This window comes from Vicugna pacos, chromosome 9 (assembly GCF_048564905.1).
Source record: "Vicugna pacos chromosome 9, VicPac4, whole genome shotgun sequence".
Taxonomy (NCBI): Eukaryota; Metazoa; Chordata; class Mammalia; order Artiodactyla; family Camelidae; genus Vicugna; species Vicugna pacos.
This window is the reverse complement of record NC_132995.1, coordinates 27,905,735-27,924,092: the sequence shown is the minus strand read 5'-3', so window position 1 is coordinate 27,924,092 and position 18,358 is coordinate 27,905,735. Positions and strand designations below refer to the sequence as shown.

The window sequence follows — 18,358 nt, the reverse complement described above, 5'->3', positions numbered from 1 at the left end:
CGGGATGCAATGGGAGCTCGGCCCCGCCCCGGCCTGGCCACGCCCCTTCCCCTAGACCCCGCCCCTTCCCCTAGACCCCGCCCCTCGGGCTGCAGATCGTTCTCAGCGGAGCGCTGAGGAGGGGCCGGGCGCACTGCAGGGCTGGACGACCTGTGCTATGTGGCCTGGGACAGATGTGTCCCCTTCCTGAGCCACCTTTCAACCGGAGGGAAGGGAATGGAAGAGTCTCTCAGGACAAGTCCCTTTCCCAACACAGACACACACACACACACACACACACACACACACACACACACACACACACACACACACAGGGAGATAACCTACGAATGGAAAGACTAGGAAAGCTGTTGGGACAGTATTAAACCACGCACCGTCTGAGGGTCAGTAAGTCCATAGTCATCTAAAGCCTTAATATTGTGAAGTCCTAGCACAGGGTTTTCCGGGGTGTGATAGTTACATATTAGGTAAGAGTGGACAAGACATTTTAAGTTCCTCTTTCTACATTTTTCTTTCGATCCTTCTAAGTTCAGGCAAGCCATCTCAGTTTAGCACCAATAGGGCTTGAACTCCTCCCTAACACTGCCTAGTCGACTTAGCTCTGCAACAGTACCTAATTAGAATTTACCACTGCTGTTCTGTTTACATTAAACTTATTGTATTTTCTGATTTCTTACTCTTCCCAGCAAGTGATCACTGGTTTTTCATTGAAGGTATTCATATAAACGTTCCTTTTAAAAACATTTGTTCTTGGAAATGTTTAAATGTGAATTCACCTTCAAGGAAAAGAACTGACATTGTCTAGTGCTTTTTACAGACATTAACTCACTTAATTCTACCTATGGAGTATCTATCGACTACCATTACCCTAATTTATAGAGGAAGAAACTGAGGCACAAAAAAGTTAATGAATCTATCCAAATAGTGACAGCAGAGCCAAGATAGGCTCTGACACCAAAGTTCATGCTCAAACCACTAGCCTACACTGCCTCCAGGTAAATACCTGCACAGGTGTTGCACAGTCAGCTGAGGCTGGGAAATGCTGCATGAGGAGGTACTAAATATACCCCAGGAAAATCATTCCAGATGGTGTATAGATCTTCTACAAGGATGTTCACTACCATATTATCTATAACAGCAAAAAGCTGGAAGCCTTCTGAATGCCCAATAATAGCAAGTTACTTAGGAAAAGTGACAAAGCAACTGAACCTGGAAAACTTAATCGACTCACCTTCTCTTATACCTCACACCCATCCTGGGAGCAAATTTGTCAACTTGACCTTCAAAATATATCCAGAATCCACGTCTTACTCTATCCACCATTACCACCTGGGTTCAAATCACTGTCATCTTTCACCAGTGTTACGGCAAGAGCTCCCAGCCATTCTGATGATTCCAAATAATCTTTCTTCAATCCCAGCCTCACACTGGGCAGCAGTCTCCATGCTGGACACCTGCTCCAAGCAGCCCACTGACCCACCAGTGTCCAGACCCTTCCACAACCAGGACGAAATGAATGAACACGTGATACACCAGCATCCAGCATCCTTATAGTTCTTGGTCCTCCCATCTCTGTGCTTTGCTTGCTCAGTGCCCTAGTAGGAGCCAACAGGCTGAATAGCATAGGCTTTGGGCTCAAGCAAGCCTGGATTTGAATTTCAGCTCTCTGTGTCCTTGGGCCAGTTATTTAAACCTGGCCTCGGTTTCCCTAACAGCTCAGTGGTGCAAATCATCCACTTAGATCTTGTCATGAGGAACACATAGGTAGAGCTTGGCACATGGTAAGCACTGAACACTCTATAATATGAATGCTATTTATTGAGCACTTACTATATGCCAGGTAATGTACCCTTATCCATCATATGATCCTCACAGCATCTTTATGGAATAGGTACTATTCTTTGTCCATATTCTCAAGAAGAAGAGACTGCAGTTCCAAAAGGTAAATAATTTCCCTAAGAAGACTCAGCTGTGGGATGGTGGACCTGCAAATTAAGCTCACATCCCTTGTTCCCTCCTTCTGTTGGGACTTGCCTATCCTTCAATGCCCACCTCCCTCAGGGAAGCTTTCCAGACCCCCAATGTCCCCCATGGAAGTCTTCAGTCCTCTGAGCTGCCAAGGAGCAGCCTGCTTGTGGTCTTGTTTGCTCTCAGCCTACATGTTGTTCTGGTTTAGCTCATGCTCCATGTGTCCTTCCTGTTTCTTCACTGCTTGAGACATCCTTTCCCCATCTTCTGACCCAGAGCTTGGCCCAAGTTTGTTGAATGACATTAAAAGAGAGAATGCACGATGGAAAGACACAAGCCTGGAGAACCTCATGTATCTGGGGCCCTTGACCAGCCTCTGGTCTCACTCTATCCCTCCTCAAGACCAGACCCCGCATTTTGTCCCCTCACCCCACCTCAAGCCCTAACCCAACTCCAAGCTCATCAGTGAACTGGGCGGGTCTTGCTGAAAATCAGACAACCAACAAATCCAGCTCCCCTCCTCCACAGACTCCTTACTGTGTCTCCTCTCTCTTATCCCCCTCCCCATATGGTTTCCAGAATCATCTTCATTTTCTCAAATCCTTTGTTATAGCCCCCAGCTTACAAGTTCCACCAGCGGAACAAACTGTCTTTGAAAAACAGCTCCTCGATCCTCCATCATTAGTTCACTCACAGCCAGCCCACATCATGCTTATTTTCAAATTAGAAAAAGGCACTCCCTTTACCTGCATGGACACAGAAGCCGGCTTGGCAAAGCGGAGTAAAGGCTGGATTTCAGCCCCACTCCTGCCCGCTTGAGTCGCTCTGTGCAGGGTGCAAACCTTCAAATTACATATGATGGCCCTAAACTCCCACCCAAACTCATCAGAGCCTTCACCTAAGCAAACAGATCTCCCAGGAACACAAGGTGTTTGTGTTCTGCTGATAATTAAAGTTAGATTTTCTCCACATACTAGCCATGAATCCTTACACAGATCAGAAGGGCTGACAGTCCTGAGCTTGCACAAGGCCCAGGAGGGCCAGAGGGCTTTCCCCAGTCTGCAGTGTAGAAATGAGGCCTGAACTCTGGCCCCCCTGCTATGTCTCAGGATAACCACAGCCCCACGGCGCACTCTGTCTGTGACCCTCAGCTTTAAAATCTTGCAGTATTAAGAAACTTTGAGATATTTAAAAGCCTAACGTGTCTTTACCCAGCTATGGAAAAACAAGACTGACACAAACAAATTTTGCGTCACCTACCAACAAGCACCTCACTGATTTGCAATTTAATTTAATCTCATGTTGCAATTAGGGAAACTGACATTCAGAGAGGGCGGTGGCCTGGCCAGGACTCACAGTGAGTCAGAGCTGAGCTGGAGTCACAGCCCTGATCTCCACGTCTCTGCATTGGCCCACTCATTCATTCACTCACATAATCACTGAGCACCCACTAGGTGGCAGATGCTGTGGTGGGTGCCAGGGACAGAATGCTGACACAGACCAAGTCCCTGCCATCGTGGTGTCTGAGACTGGCAATAAACAAGTAAACAAACAAGCAAAACGATGATAAGTCTTGACAGAAGGGTCAGGGAAGGCTGCACAAAGGAGAGACCATCAAGCTACACCCTGAGGATGAGAAAGAACCCATCACGGAAGGAACCCAGAGAAGGACATTACCGGCTGAAGGAATGGTGAGAACAAAGGCTCTGAAACACGTTTGAGGAACAGAAAGCCGCCCAGGAGGGCTGGTGTGTGCTCAGTGATGCCAGGAGGGGTGCACCATGAAGTCAGAAAAGGAGCAAGCCCCGGATCACGGAGGCCTCAGCAGGGGGTCCAGTTTACTCCGGATGTAGTGGGAGGCCACTACCGAGCGGTCCAAGCGGTGTGAATTCTAGGAGAGACACCTAGACCCTGAGACTCCAGCACTGCCTGTCCTGACCCCTCAGGCCCCTCGGTGTCCCCTCCTCACCATCTGGCTCCAGATGTTGCAGTCGTGGGACACCCACTCCTGTCCCCCCATGACAGTGAGGCCTTGCCTGCCCTGTAGACACGTACATGGTGTAGAGCGCTGTGCTGCAGAGAGAAGCCAACACCTGGCAGGTGGCCAAGGGGGCATCTCCAGGTCACTCTGGTGCAGCTAGGTCCTTCCTATGCAGGCCAGGCACCCCTGGGTGCCTGGGGGTTTCCAAAAAGCATTTCCCGCCCCCAGAAGAGGAAGCAGTGGCTTCTACAGACTGTTCCTCATGGCTGCTGTCTGCTGGGTGAGAGGCTGACAGAGCTGCGGGGAAGGGCTCAGAGTCTACCCTGGCGTCTGGCAGATTCCAGGCCCGGGCAGAGAGTAACGGAGAAGACTGGAAAGCGGCAGGACGAGGGGAGAGGGAGTTTTAATCTCACTCTACATAAAGCCCACGCCTCCCGGCCATATCAGGCCATCGGGAGAGTTGCGGCTCCTGTTCTCAAGGGGCTCACCAGCTCGCAGGCACACTGTTGATGGCTCTCCCCTTGAGCTAAGCAGACCCTGACATGTGTGGATAATGTTTTTATAACAGTGATGGCACTGCAGAGCAGTGGGACTGGGTGGCCACTTCAATAAACAAGGCCAGTAGGTGAACAAGGGGCGGGGAAGTCACTGGCCCGCCTCCTTCACACCATACACAAAAATCTACTTACTCTCAGTGCGTGATAGAGCCCCAAGTGAGAAAGGCAAACTAGAAAGGTTTTTAGAATAACACGAATTTCCTGCACTTGTACAGTGCTTACTACATACCAGCATGCTTTGCACATCTTAATTCATCTGAAGCCTCCCAGTGGCCTGTGAAGCTGTCACAGAAATGGCAATAAGTGGGGAGGGTGTAGCTCAGTGGTAGAGTGGGTGCTTAGCATGCATGAGGTCCTGGATTCAATCCTCAGTACTTCCGTTTAACAATGAATTAATTAAAAAAAGAAATAAGCCTAATTATACCCGCCACCCCCCCAGTTTTTTTTTTAATTTAAAAAGAAATAACAATAAAGAATAATAAAGGAGAAATGTCCATGATCTTAAGATATGACACTGGCTGTGAAAGATTGATACGGTTGAATACTTTAAAGTTGACAACTTCTATTTATCCAAAGACCCCATAAGAAGCACAAATGCAAACTACAAGATGGGAAAGGATATTGGGAAGTGTATGCACCACCAAATGAGTACATAAAAAAAACACCCACAAACCACTGAGAAAATAATCTAATCAAAATGAGCAGTGGAGTCGAACAGACCCTTCACCAAAGAGGACATAAGGATGGTAAACAAACAAACAAACAAAAAAGCCCATGAAATGATGCTCAGGATCACAAGTCATTAGGGAAATGCAATTTAAAACCGTGATGAGATACCACCACACATCCATTGGGGAACAGCTCACATAAAAAAAATACTGGCCCTAATAAGTGCAGGTGAGGATGCAGAGTACCAGAACTCTCATGTGGGACGGCAGATGACTCAGCCACCCAGGAAGCGGCTTGGCATAATCTAGTACAGTTGAAGCTTATTCATACTCTAAGATCCAGTAATTTCTCCCCAGATAAACATGTGCCCCTGGATGAATGTGTAAGAATGCTCCCAGCAGCACTGATCATGGTGGCCCGAACTAGAAACAGTCCAAATGCGCATCCACAGACACACACACAAAAGGTAAGTACTGGTGTATTCAAACAACGTGATGATACAACAATGAAGATGAAAAAAACTTCAGCTACCCACAAAAAATTGACGAATCTTATTCACATTAATGCTGAATGAAAGAAGCAAGGCACCAATGCATATGAACAGTATGTGTGGCTCAATTTACATACAACTCAAAAATGAGTAAAATGAAACTCGATTGTTCAGGAGTCTGTTCGTAGGTGGTACATTACAAAGAGAAGCAAGGAAATGACCCCCATCACAATCAGAACCGGGGAGGGGAGGACTCTCAGCTGGGGAGAGGCACAGGGTGGCCCTTTCTGGGGGCTGAAGAGGTTTTATTTTCAGTCTTGTCCCGGCCTTCTGCCCTCCAGGCCACAATACTGTTGGCCACATATCACACTATTGCCCAGAGGTTTGGCTTCCCTGGTACCTTCTGTCAGATGTATGGGATGCAGCTTCGCCCCGATAAAGATAAGTCTACCCCACCTCCCTTTCTCATCAGGCACTGGCTCTGTGTCCCACCAGCTCTCTGCTCTAAGCCTCAGTTTCCCCATCTGTCAATGCCTTGCTCACAGGGTAGGATAATGAACAGTAAAGAGCTTAGGGAATTCATGTCCAAATGCCAGAGATAGTCAAGGACCCTGAGGGTCAGCCAGGCTGCTGCAAGGCTGTGGGAACTGAGGTCCAGGCCCACCCTGCCCAACCCAGCTCTGCCCAGCGGGGCAGCCTCAGGCTGTCTGTCAGTTGAGTTCACTACCATCTTTCATCAGCCAATAGGCGGAGGCGACCAGGAGCAGGTCACACAGCCTATTTCCTGTTTTCATACGGAGAACTTAGCAAAGCCACAGCCACTAGCCTGCTCGCCCAGAGCTTGGAACGGAGAGCCGAAGGGGGGCCATGTGATACCCCTCCCAGACCCCTGGACACACACAGGACCAGAGGCCTCAGGTCAGTGTTTGATCTCAAGCTCAGTGGGCCTCTGCCCACCTGTGGCCTGAGCCTCCTCTTCCTCTGACTCTCCCTCAGTACTCCTTGGGGGCAGGGTGGGACGGAGAAGGGTTCGTGACAGCCTCTGTACACCGGGCTCCCCTTGGAGCCTTGCGGTAGAGCAGGGAGCAGCTCCTTGACCCTCCATCTTCTCAATTCCTTTTTTTAAACTGAAATATAGTTGATTTATAATGTTGTGTTAGTTTCTGGTATACAGCGTAGTGATTCAGTTATACATACATTCCTTTTCATATTCTTTTTCATTATAGGTTATTACAAGATATTAAATATCTTTCCCTGTGCTATACACATAAACCTCGTTGTTTATCTATTTTATATATGGTAGTTAGTATCTGTAAATCCCAGACTCCCTCCCTTTCCCCTTGGTAACTATAAGTTTGTTTTCTATGTCTGTGAATTTCTTTCTGTTTTGTAAATAAGTTCATTTGTGCCACTTTTTAGATTCCACATATAAGTGGTATCATATGGTATTTGTCTTTCTCTGTCTGACTTAAACTTCACTTAGTATGACAATCTCCAGGTCCATCCGTGTTGCTGCAGATGGCATTATTTCATTCTTTTTTATGGTTGAGTAGTAAGTATTCTTTTGTGTATATATACACAAATGTAGTGTGTGTGTGTGTGTGTGTGTGTGTATACACCACTTCTTCTTTATCCAGTCATATGCTGATGGACATTTAGGTGGCCTCGATTCCTTCTGAAGTGCCAGCTGTTTCTCCACCATTGAGCTTGAGCTTGAGCTTGGGGAATAATCCACCACACCTGTGTTTCTCAAAAGTGGTGCCAGGGAGCCCCTGTGTCAGCACAGCTCTCAGGACTTGTGAAAATGCAGGCTCCAGGGCTCACCCTCAGATCTGCTAGATTGGACTCTCTGAGGTTGGGAGCAGGAGGTCAGCTTTGGACAAGCCCTCAGCACCCCCACTGCCACCCCCAGGAGGTTCTGATGCATGCTCACGTTTAGGAGTGTGCCCCTCCAATGACCATAAACTTCTGTCTCCCAGGTCAGACCAGGGTGTTTACTCTGCTGGAGTCTCCCCTCTGATGGAAAGTCCCCTGCTGCCCCCTCAGAAAGGTAGTATGGGCTCTGAAAGGTGCCCTGTGTGCCCACCAGAAGAAGGCTGGACATGGCAGGTGGCCCTGGGAGGGAGAAGTGATGTTCAGGCATCTCAGGAGGGAAGGAATAGGGTGATCACTCATGGAGCTGGATGGCGGAGGGGCTGGGAAGCTGCTGTCACCAGGCCAAGGGCAGGTTCCCAAGCCAACAGCACCAACACTTGCCATATATTATCTGTGTCCTGTCCACCAATGACCAGCTCTTGATCCTGGGCAACTCATTTTCTTTATCATCAAATGGAGATGAAAAACTCCTCCCGTACATGGATTCAGATTAAGTGAGAGAGCAGGTGTGGAGCGCAGGGGGTGGAGCTAGCCTGTTGTGAGAATTTGGCTTTGCTTGTTGGGCACACAGACCAGCCACGTGACCTTGGGCTAAACCTCAGTTTCCTCATCTGTTATTGGGATCATGACAGATTATTGTGGATGTGAACAGCCTAGGTGCATACAAAGTGGGTATAACATGTTAGTAAATGTCTGCTAAAGGATAAAAAGGGTTGGGGGGAAGGAAAGGATACATCCCAATCTCCCTGCTTTGGACACTGAAATTTCATTTGCACGTGTAATATAAAATGGAGTGTTAGCACGTTTTTCTGGACAAGCCAGCATCTTTCTCCCAAGTTGTCATGAAAACCCTTACGTTTGCTTGAAATCACCTCTTTTAAAATTCGAAGCAACTCAATAATATAAAGATCCTGACGTTAAGAGAAGGTTCTGCTCAGCCTAGGAGACATCAGTCCAGCCAAGGGCCAGGCTGCCATCTGGCCATAGCGTGGACAGCCAGGTGGGCAGTGGAGGGCGCAGCAGTGGGGACTAGGCACCCCAGGACCCACCGGGCACCCCAGCAGGAGTAGGGACTCACTCTCCTCTCTTGTCCCCCGGGCAGCCTTGGAGCATGGCAAATTCCAAGCACCACGGGAGCCCTGGATGGACAGAACCTATACACCAGTGCATGGCGGGGACCAAGCCAAAAGCAGCGGCCCCTGGCCCAGACCTCCCACGCCCAGGACCTGAAGAGCACCTAGGTGGGCTTGAGGCTTGGGGCAGGGTCAGGGGATAGAGGTTTGAAGACATATGAAATACCAGTGTGGTTGCTTCAGCAGATGCCATCAGAAAGCAAGACAGCTCACTTAACTTGGGGAGATATCTGGGAGATGATCCCAGGAGGTATGGCAGGGACTGGGAAGGTGAGGAAAGGAAGGGCAGGAAGCCAGAACAGGGTGTTGATGAACAGGTTACCACTGTGGGCAGGTGGGGTCCAGTCCCAACGGGAGTTCTCTGGGAAAAAAGCATGGAACACACCTCAGAGTGTCCCATCCCAGAGGCAGGGAGGCCAGGCTGCAATCCACCAGTCCATCCTCCATCAGCTGAGGGACTTTCCGCAGCATGCTAATATGGCTGGAGAAAGCCCTCACAGGGAGAGTCGTAGGTGTGTCCAGTGGGAAGCCAGTGGGATGTTCCAGAACAATGAGTACCAAGGGGAGTGGCAGGGCACTGACCCATCTGCTACAGCGCCATCACCTGGAGCAAAAAATTATCCACCATATTCATGCCACGGTTCAAGATGCCTGCCTTGTACCTGGCTCTGTGCGGGTGCTGGGGAAACAGGAGTCAACAAGCCCCGTGTTTAGTTAGGGAAACAGACCTGTGGGATATAATGTAAGATCCCACGGAAAGGGCTATGGGGACAAGGTGGGAGGCTCTTACTCCAACGCCAGGGGGTGGTTGAAGGGATAAGCGGGCTGGGTCTTGGACATGGTGGAGAAGGGCTCCTGGGACACAAATCCCTTGAAATGAATTTTATAGTGATTTGTGCATTTGGGGTGAGAAATGATTCTAATCTTTCCCAAGATTCTCAGAATGGCCCACGGCTCAAGTGAGGTTTAAGAAACACTTTGTTTTCCCAGAAGGGAAAGAGGAGAAGGCATTTAAGGCAGAAGGGGTGGCTGATGCAAGAAAAAGCCCAGAGTGTAGGAAATGAGATGAGATTTATGAGCTGAGCCTGGAGCCTCGCATCCTCTCAACTCCCTCCACCATCTGCTGGTGTGTGCTCAGCAGGCGACGACCACGGAGTCAAGGCTGTAGGGAGGGCAGAAACAAACCATCTACATCCCTGCTCTCCAGGAGCATGGGATTTCACAGGGGCCAAAAGTGGACGATGCATCCCAAACACGCTCTGTTTCACAACCAAGAAGCCACCTGGGGACAATGGGCTCTTCCAGGTCGTCAGCAACAGGATGCATTCAGCTGGGTTGGGTGCAGGGGCCTGGCTGATGCCCAACTGGGCCTATAAATGGTGGGATGGGGGAGGGAGATATTCACAGCTCTTCCAGATCCTGTCCCCAAGCCCTTGCCCCCAAAGCGCACTGACCCATGCTAGTCCTTAAGGGTGCGGTCCTTCCAGATGTCCACAGCAGCCCGAGCTCCAACTCCAACATGACCACGCGGGAGCTGCAGGAGTACTGGCGCAGCGAGAAGTGCTGCTGGAAGCACGTCAAACTGCTCTTTGAGATCGCGTCTGCCCGCATCGAGGAGAGGAGGGTCTCCAAGTTTGTGGTAAGCGGAGACTAGGAAATCATGGTATGCCTTTCACCACCTCTATCCTGGCCCTGGGCAAGGCTGGTGGAGCCTCAGTCTGCCCATCGTGAAATGGGTTGACACACATGAACTCACAGGGTTATGGAGAAAACGGGCCCCTTCACAGCACTGTGAGGGTTGGAGACGTAGGAGTCAAGGTCCCTGATCCTAAGAAGGATTCAGCCCCAGTTTAATTCATGTACCCAGTTTCTGTGTCCCTTCTTCACTGCGTTTGACATCCCTGTATCATTTTTATTATTCTTTACCTAATTTTTTTTCTTTAAAGTGGATCACTCTTTTAAGACACTGAATAGATGTATTTCAAAGGGAAATATCTTAAATGGAAAAACCAGAATCTCATGGCATCAGAAAAGGTCATTACAAAAGTAAACACAAGGAAAGCTCAGTGCTGTTATGAAATTCTGGCTGGTTATGGTGGCTGGTGGAAAGCTGTGCCTGGGGGCTGCTCTCTTTGTGAAAATGGAGTTTCAGCCCATGGTGGGGGAGAGGTTAATGACTATGGAAGAGCCACACAGCCTTTCTCCCCCCACCCACCCCCCTTGATTGGGATGGAATGGTCACAATAGCTGACACTGTGTGCTGACTGCATGTCATGGTTATTAACTCATTTAATCCTCACCCAGTGAGGCAGGCTCCATTCCTATCCTCGGTTTATGGATGGGAAAACTGAGGCTCAGAGGAGTTAAAGTCCCTACCTAAAACCACACAGAGAGATGGTGGTGGAATTATAACCCAGGCAGTCTGTGCCCCTAATCAGCATTCTCTTGAAAGAGAAGATAAAGGAATAATTTTCTCACTGTACTATCACTGCCAATAGATCACCTAACACCACCTCCCTGGAGTTCCACACTTGCAAAACACAGACCTTATTAATCCAAGCTTCCCAGTTCAGGAACCTGAGGCCCAGTTTTGACCATGTAAGACTGAGAACGCCCCCAGGCCCCCCCCACCCCACCCCCGGCCCAGCAGGTCCCCGCTCCTCCTGGCCCAGGATGCCTCTGTGTCACTGTTTGTTATTCTTCTTTTGACTCTTGTCTTGATTCGCTTTTACAGCTCAGCCGATGCTGGCGGTAATTTAAAACAATTGCAGATAACGATCACCCATTTCCAGGGCCTGCTTTAAATGATGATCATCATTATTTTATTTCCTGGGCTCGCTCTGGCAGTTCAAACCCTCCGTCAGGATGTACTCAAAGGTGCTCTCTCTCTGCACCGCAGATGTACCAGATCGTCGTCATCCAGACCGGGAGTTTCGACAGCAACAAAGCCATCCTGGAACGGCGCTATTCAGACTTCGAGAGGCTCCAGAAAAAACTCCTAAAGACTTTCAGGGAAGAGATCGAAGATGTCGTCTTCCCCAAAAAGCTGCTGGTGGGGAACTTCAGCGAGGAGATGATCTCGGAGCGCAAGCTGGCCCTCAAAGAGTACCTGCGCCTGCTGTACGCCATCCGCTGCGTGCGCCGCTCGCGCGAGTTCATCGACTTCCTGACGCGGCCCGAGCTGAGGGAGGCCTTCGGCTGCCTGCGGGCGGGCCAGTACGCCAAGGCGCTGGACATCCTGGTGCGCGTGGTGCCGCTGCAGGAGAAGCTGACGTCCCACTGCCCGCTGATGCTGGTGCCGTCCCTGTGCGCCATGCTGGTGTGCCACCGCGACATGGAGCGCCCTGCCGAGGCCTTTGCCGCCGGGGAGAGGGCCCTGCAGTGCCTGCAGGCCCGGGAGAGCCACCGCTACTACGCCCCGCTGCTGGAGGCCATGGCCCGCCTGGCCTACGCGCTGGGCAAGGACTTTGTGTCCCTGCAGGAGAGGCTGGAGGAGAGCCAGCTTCGGAAGCCCGCCCTGCGGGGCTTCACCCTGAAGGAACTCACCGTCCAAGAATATCTGTACTGAGTCCCCGGAAGGAAGCTGGACAGTTGGGATGACCATTGCTCTTGGGCTGTTTGGGACTCGTGCGAAGCAGGACATGCCACTCTGGGCTCTAGCTTGCTGGGTGACTTTGAATAAGCCCCTCCTCTCATCCTGTGTCACCATCTGTGTTGAACAGAGGTGCTCCCGGGTGTCCTTGGAAGCCTCTGCTTGTGTCCTCTGTCCCCTTGACACCAGACCCACTTCATCTCAAACCCAGCTGCCAAAGCACTGGAGAAGAAGATGCACTTTACTCACTTTAGCTGGAGAGGTTTACACTGCACATCACAAGCAAAGCCTAATCTGCTTCCTCACAGATGTCTCTCTCGCCGTTCAGGGTCTTTTCTCTCTGCTTCTCCCCCTCGACCTTGCTTGCAAATATTCCCACCCACTATCCTAAGTACACAGCTCTCCCCTCTTTCCGGTAGATCCAACGCAGCAAAACAAAAGGTTACCTACTGCTCCTCAAGGCCAGCTCTGTCCCCAGGATGGGCTGTATGTCATCCTTTGAAGGGTGGGAGGATCCTGGGCTGGAACGCAGTCCTGCCTTAAGAGTTTGTGACGCAAGGTATCTTGAGCAAGGGGAGTTGCCTGAGGTTTTCCGGTTAGGATGATGTAACTCATTCCCTAGGGTGGGTTTTCATTTGTCAGGCAACTGTCCCTTGAATGGCCTCGCTGGATTATGTAGACATAACCTGAAGGGAGATGGAAGAAGATACTCAGTGGGGCCTCTGGGTAGAAGAGATTGAATCAACTCCCCTGTCATCTGAGGGACAATGGGTTGGGAGGCCCTGGACTGAAGTCTGCTGTCAGGCCCCCAAGCGAAGTGGATTCTGGACCAATGCCCTGGGCTCAAGCAGAGCCAGGAGCGGATGGTACAGGCTGGTTTGGGTCCCAGGCTCCTTCCTGAAGGTTCCAAACAGACTGACACCTTCAAACAAAGAAAGCTTTCAATTATCTCAGTTTACTCCAGGAGAAGGACACTTCAAGTGGGAGAGACTGGGTTTCTTGAAATTCTGGGCATGTGGAAAATTAAAGTGTTAAATGGGAGAACAAAAAGAGCTGCAACTCTTTTATAACATAATGGTAAAGAAGATTGTGCTGATTTTACAAGTTCTTTCATCACATATGGAGTGCTCTCAGCCCTTGGATGCACCAAATATTCACTAAGAAAGAAAAAAAAAAGCCCAATATGGGGAGTTTAGTAGGAGTTTCCAACAAAAAGCTGGGAGAGCAAAAGTTAGCCCCCAATGAACACAAGGGTCAATGTGGAATAAACCTGTTTTGTAGAAAAGGCCATGAAGGAGGGAGGGCATGAATCAGACTTGGGGCTGGGTGGAGGGTGGGGAATCTTCTCCCAGAATTTGACTGCAAACTCTACTCCCCCAAGTTTAAGGTCTAAATACACACGATGTGGTCCAAAATACCTCAAGCAGAGATGTGACGGTAAAGAGGTTCAGGCACCTTGCACCACAAATGCAAATTCTCTCTGAAGAAAGTCAGCATCGATCCAGGCCAAAAGAGAGGAAGATGCCCTTGACTTCAGAGGTGCGACAATGTGTGGGGTGGGGGACCGTGCATCTCAAAATCACACATTTATGGTGTGTGTGTTTGTGTGGTGCAGAGAAGGAGGGGAAAAACCCTCTGCAAGGTAGAAGGGTCCGAAGAAACCATATGGGGGAGCTCCCCATCAGTATCCTTATTTGAAAAAGAAACTTACTATTATGACCCCCAATGGAAAATCAGAACCACTTGCTATAATTAGAAGGTAGCTATAAAAATAAACACAGAAACCTAGTGCTGCTGTGACACCTCAGTGGCATTTGTCTGAGACTGGCCTTGAGTCTGAGGCCACTGGACATCCTCTGTTACAAGAGACAGAGACCAGCCTCAGAGATCTGTTATCACCAAGTTGAGACTGCTCTTTAATTTCCCCAGAAAGAATGGAAAATACTGCAAAGGGAAATGAGCTCCTGACTGCAGACCCTGGATCATCCAATGTTATCTGGCTGCCGTCTCAGACCGGCTGGGGTCTTGCTCCTTTTCCCCCAGCCCAGGGCCCTGTTCCGTATCAGCCCTGATTGCTCTCCAGTTCTCTGCTGGGTTTGATTTCATCTTTGATGGACCTCCTTGGCTTTCCACACCCCAAATGGGAGGTGGTACCCAGGCTCCGGCTCTGGGCTTCACACCTCAATATCAGGTAAGACCCCCAAATGGAGGGAGATTCTGGTTTGGTCAAAGCCAGAACATGTTGCAAGTCCTCTACTTGGAGTCACTGTGCCCCTTGGAAGAGGCCCTACATGAGCCCCACCTGCCCGGTCGGCAGCAAAGGGCCCCTCACCAGCCTTACCATCTGTCTATGCGTGTTCGCATCTCTCAGTAAACAATGACTCATGATGTTCCTACTCTGTTAGACCCTGTGAAGAGCATGAACAGGACAGATCAGGTCCCCGCCCTCATCAAGGGGACCCTTCAAAGAGCAAGCTGAAGCTGGGACAGAATGGTCACCCTCGGCCAGATGGTCAGGGAAGGCTTCTGGGTGGAGGAGATATTTAAGGGAGCCGTAGGGAGGCGGTCACGGCAGCGTGGGGAGGGGAGACTCTGCAGCAGAGGGAAAGCGGAAGCACAGCCCTGAGGAAACTTCTCTGTCCCTGGGGGAGGCCTCAGCCCAGGCCTGGGCCCAGAAAGAGAGCAGGCAGGCCCAGGATGCTCTTCCCCCGCTGGGATACCTGGCTGGGCCCACGGGGAGGAGGGGCTCCACGTGCTGCTGACAGTCTCCTGAAACTGGCTCACTGCAACGTGAACTAGCAGCACACAGACCCTTTGGGTTGCAAGCGACAGAAAGCCAGGCTAATCTGATGAGGAGGAATTGATCCTCTGAAAAGTCCAGGAATAGATTAGCATTAAGCTAAATTGCAGCCCCAATCCCCGATATCCACATCTGGTGTCTTTCTCACTTTCTCTTTCTCTCTTAGGTTTGGTGTCCTGGAATTCACCTTCTCTCTCAACAAGTTCTCCTCCTGGTGACAAGGTGGCTACAGCAGCACCAGGCATCTATGCTCCCTTCTGGGCACCCCCAGATGAACCCCTGGCAGGCTCTTGTGAAGACCTGGTCTACAGGAAACACCCTCCCACATGCCTTTTCCTGAGGAGCAGGACCGCAGGACAGACCGCAATCAACTCACCCTGCCTTCAACGGAAATCGGTCTTCACATACTGATTTGTAACCTACTTCTTAATTTTTAAAATAGACTTCCTTTCTTTAGTGCGGTTGTACATTCATAGCAAGATTGGATGGGAGGTACTGATATTTCTTCTATTTCTCATACAGCCCCTGCCCCCACACATGATAACCTTCCCACCAGAGTGGGGCCTTTGTTACAACGGATGAGACTCCACTGAAACATCATTGTCTGTATTGTTTGTTTTCTGATGGGGACGTAATTAGGTTTCTTCATTGATTTTCGCTTGGAGGAGGTACCAGGGATTGAACCCGGGACCTCTTGCGTGCTGGGAATGCGCTCTACCACTTGAGCTATACCCTTCTCTCCACTGATAACTTCATTGTTGCCCAGAGTCCACAGTGTACATTAGGGTTCACCCTTGGTGTTGTGCATCCTGAGTTTGGACAAATGTACCCACCATTATACTACACTGAATGTGATGAATTTGTCTGATTAGAGAATGACTCAACTTTGTCTATAATCATGAGCATCTTCCTAGAATATATAATATTCTTCCATGCTTATTTTTTAGAGGGGTACTTTTTTTTAATCTATCCTACAAAATATTCCATGTGTACTTGAGAAGAATATATATTCTGGTGCTATTGGACAGAATGTCCTGTATATGTCTGTCAGGCCTATTCGGTGTATAGTTTTTTTTTTTTCCAAATTCATTCTTTCTCTATCTGAATAATTTATCCATTTTTTGTTTTATTTATTTATTTTTTAATTGAAGTACAGTTGATTTACAAAGTTGTATTAGTTTCCGGTGTACAGCACTTCCACGCTGTTTTTAATCATATTGTATTTTGGCATATGTGCCACTGCTATTTTAACTGTCCTGTTTGTTCCAAATTTTCCTCGCTACAGGCAGCGCTGTAGCAAATGCCTTGATCCTTTCGTATTTGTGCTTTCTAAGGCAGTTTCTAGCAGTGGTTTTTCTGAATCGTAAATACGTTTAATGATTTTGATGTTAATTTCTCTCTCTCCAGAGAGAGTCTATACTAACCCACTCTTCCCTGAGCCTTCCAAAACACTGGATGTTGACATTTTTAAACTGTCTTCAATGTGATAGTGATAAGTGGTATCCATGGTTTAATGTACATCTCCTTGTTTCTGGTGCGTATGGACATTTTTCATGGGCTTACTGGTCATTTTTATTGTGCCCAAGGTTGTGAAAATGTTGTGTTTTTTGATTTTTGGTTTTCTTCTTTCCCTTTCCATGTGTCACTTCTGGATGGAGGTGGGACCGAGGGAGCATCTAATACTGCAGTTTAAAAAACGGCCAGCAGATGGCGCTGCCCCATTGGAGGCTCCGAAAGCTTCCCGGGCTGTGCTGGAGAAGAGGCATTAAACAGGAGGGAAATTGAGCGTTTCTCTCAAAACAAAAAGCCCCGACTTTGAAAAATCGTTCGAAGGGGTTTGAAATTATGCTTAAAAGAAAGAGATTTGCTGGGAAAGCATTGATCCTTCGCTGCTTCTTAACCGCCACTCCCCACCGCCCTTGTTTGGAGTTCCCCCATGACCCTCGCTTGGGATTCGGAATCTCACTTCTCAGTTTCTGCTCCCTCATCCTCTTCCCGCAGCGCACAGACCCAAAGGGACGGAAGGAGGCCCCCTCGCCGCCCCCGCTCCACCTCCTCAGGCTGATCAGCAGAAGGCAGTGAAACCAAAACTCCTAAAAAAAAAATAAGGCGCATGAAATAAGCAGCGCACAGAGCCTCCAGGTTTCAGCCTGACTTTCAGCTGGCTGGCGCCTGAGGGAGGGGGCGCGATTCCAGTCCTGGTCGCTTGGGTGGAGCACCGGTTGCCCCTGGGCCAGCCCCTCCACTTACTGAGCCTCAGTTTCTCTGCTGGTAAGTTGTGTTAGTCTCCCATTACCACAAACCGGGTAGTTAAAGCAAACTTACTACCTCACAGTTCTGGAGGCCGGAAGTCTGAAATCTAGGTGTCAGCAGAGACGTGCTCCCTCTGAGGGTGTGACAAGGAACCTGCTCCCTGACTCTCTCAAGGCTTCTTGTGGCTTCTGGCGTCCTTGGCATTTCTTGGTTGTGACTGCATCCCTCTAATCTCAGCCTCCGCCTTCACCGGACCTTCCTCTGTATGTAACTGTGTCCACATTTCCCTCTTCTTCTAAGGACGCCAGTAATTGGATGAGGGCTCATCCGGATCCAGTATGACCTCATCTAAATTTGATCACATCTGCAAAGAACCTATTTCCAAATAAGGTCACATTCGCAGGTACCAGGCATGAGGAGATCCAGCTCCTCCCCTCCTCTACACAACTGGCCTGTCTGGCCCCAGACCACTTCCCCTGCCTCATTTCTGCCCTCTCCCCTCCGCCACATCCCCTTGAACCTCAGAACCTCAAATGGTCCATCTGCTTGGCATACTCTTCCCACGGCTCTGCGGGAGGACCTCCCTGGTGACCCGCTGCTCTTCTGCCTCCTCCCACTTATCTCTTTAATAGCTCATATCCCCGGAGAAATCGTCTTGGGGTCTGCTCACTGTCCCTCTCTGCCTCCGAGTGTGGGTCCCTGTGGGGCACAGCTCACCTGCCCTTGGTACCCAGAAGAATGTCTGGCAGGGCTGGCGTCACTGGTGTGTGACCTCTGCAGCCGCACGGAGCCCCATATCTACAAGGGCCCTGCACTTGGCTTAATGCTCTGCTGTCACTGTCCTGAAATTTTTTTTTATTTTATTTTGTACTGAAACATAGTTGATTTCAATGTTAGTTTTAGGTGTCCAACAAAACGATTCACTTATACATATATACATATATTATCAGATTATTTTCCATTGTAGCTTATTACAAGAAATTAAATATAGTTCCCAGTGCTAGAGTAGGTCCTTGTTGTTTATCTATTTTATATATAGT

The 18,358-nt window shown here is 49.4% G+C and overlaps 1 protein-coding gene across 2 annotated transcripts; it reads left to right on the top strand.

Annotated features, from left to right (window-relative positions):
* The first annotated feature begins 6,481 nt into the window (after positions 1 to 6,481).
* SNX20 (sorting nexin 20) lies at positions 6,482 to 13,301 on the top strand. Of its 2 annotated transcripts, XM_072968823.1 has the most exons (5): positions 6,497 to 6,583; positions 7,645 to 7,715; positions 8,643 to 8,781; positions 10,161 to 10,312; positions 11,573 to 13,301. In XM_072968823.1, exons 3-5 carry the CDS (start codon positions 8,652 to 8,654, stop codon positions 12,239 to 12,241), a joined length of 951 nt encoding a protein of 316 aa, XP_072824924.1. In that variant the 5' UTR covers positions 6,497 to 6,583; positions 7,645 to 7,715; positions 8,643 to 8,651; the 3' UTR covers positions 12,242 to 13,301. The 2 variants fall into 2 exon arrangements, with proteins under 2 accessions (XP_006207916.1, XP_072824924.1); XM_006207854.4 differs by lacking the exon at positions 7,645 to 7,715 and having other exon boundaries at positions 6,482 to 6,583.
* Positions 13,302 to 18,358: the final 5,057 nt, after the last annotated feature.

Coding starts and splice junctions, on each gene's coding strand:
- SNX20 (XM_006207854.4), top strand. CDS start 8,652: ATGGCAAATTCCAAGCACCACGGGAGCCCTGGATGGACAGAACCTATA. Junction 8,782..10,160: donor AGGACCTGAAGAGCACCTAG/GTGGGCTTGAGG, acceptor CGGTCCTTCCAG/ATGTCCACAGCAGCCCGAGC. Junction 10,313..11,572: donor GGAGGGTCTCCAAGTTTGTG/GTAAGCGGAGAC, acceptor TCTGCACCGCAG/ATGTACCAGATCGTCGTCAT.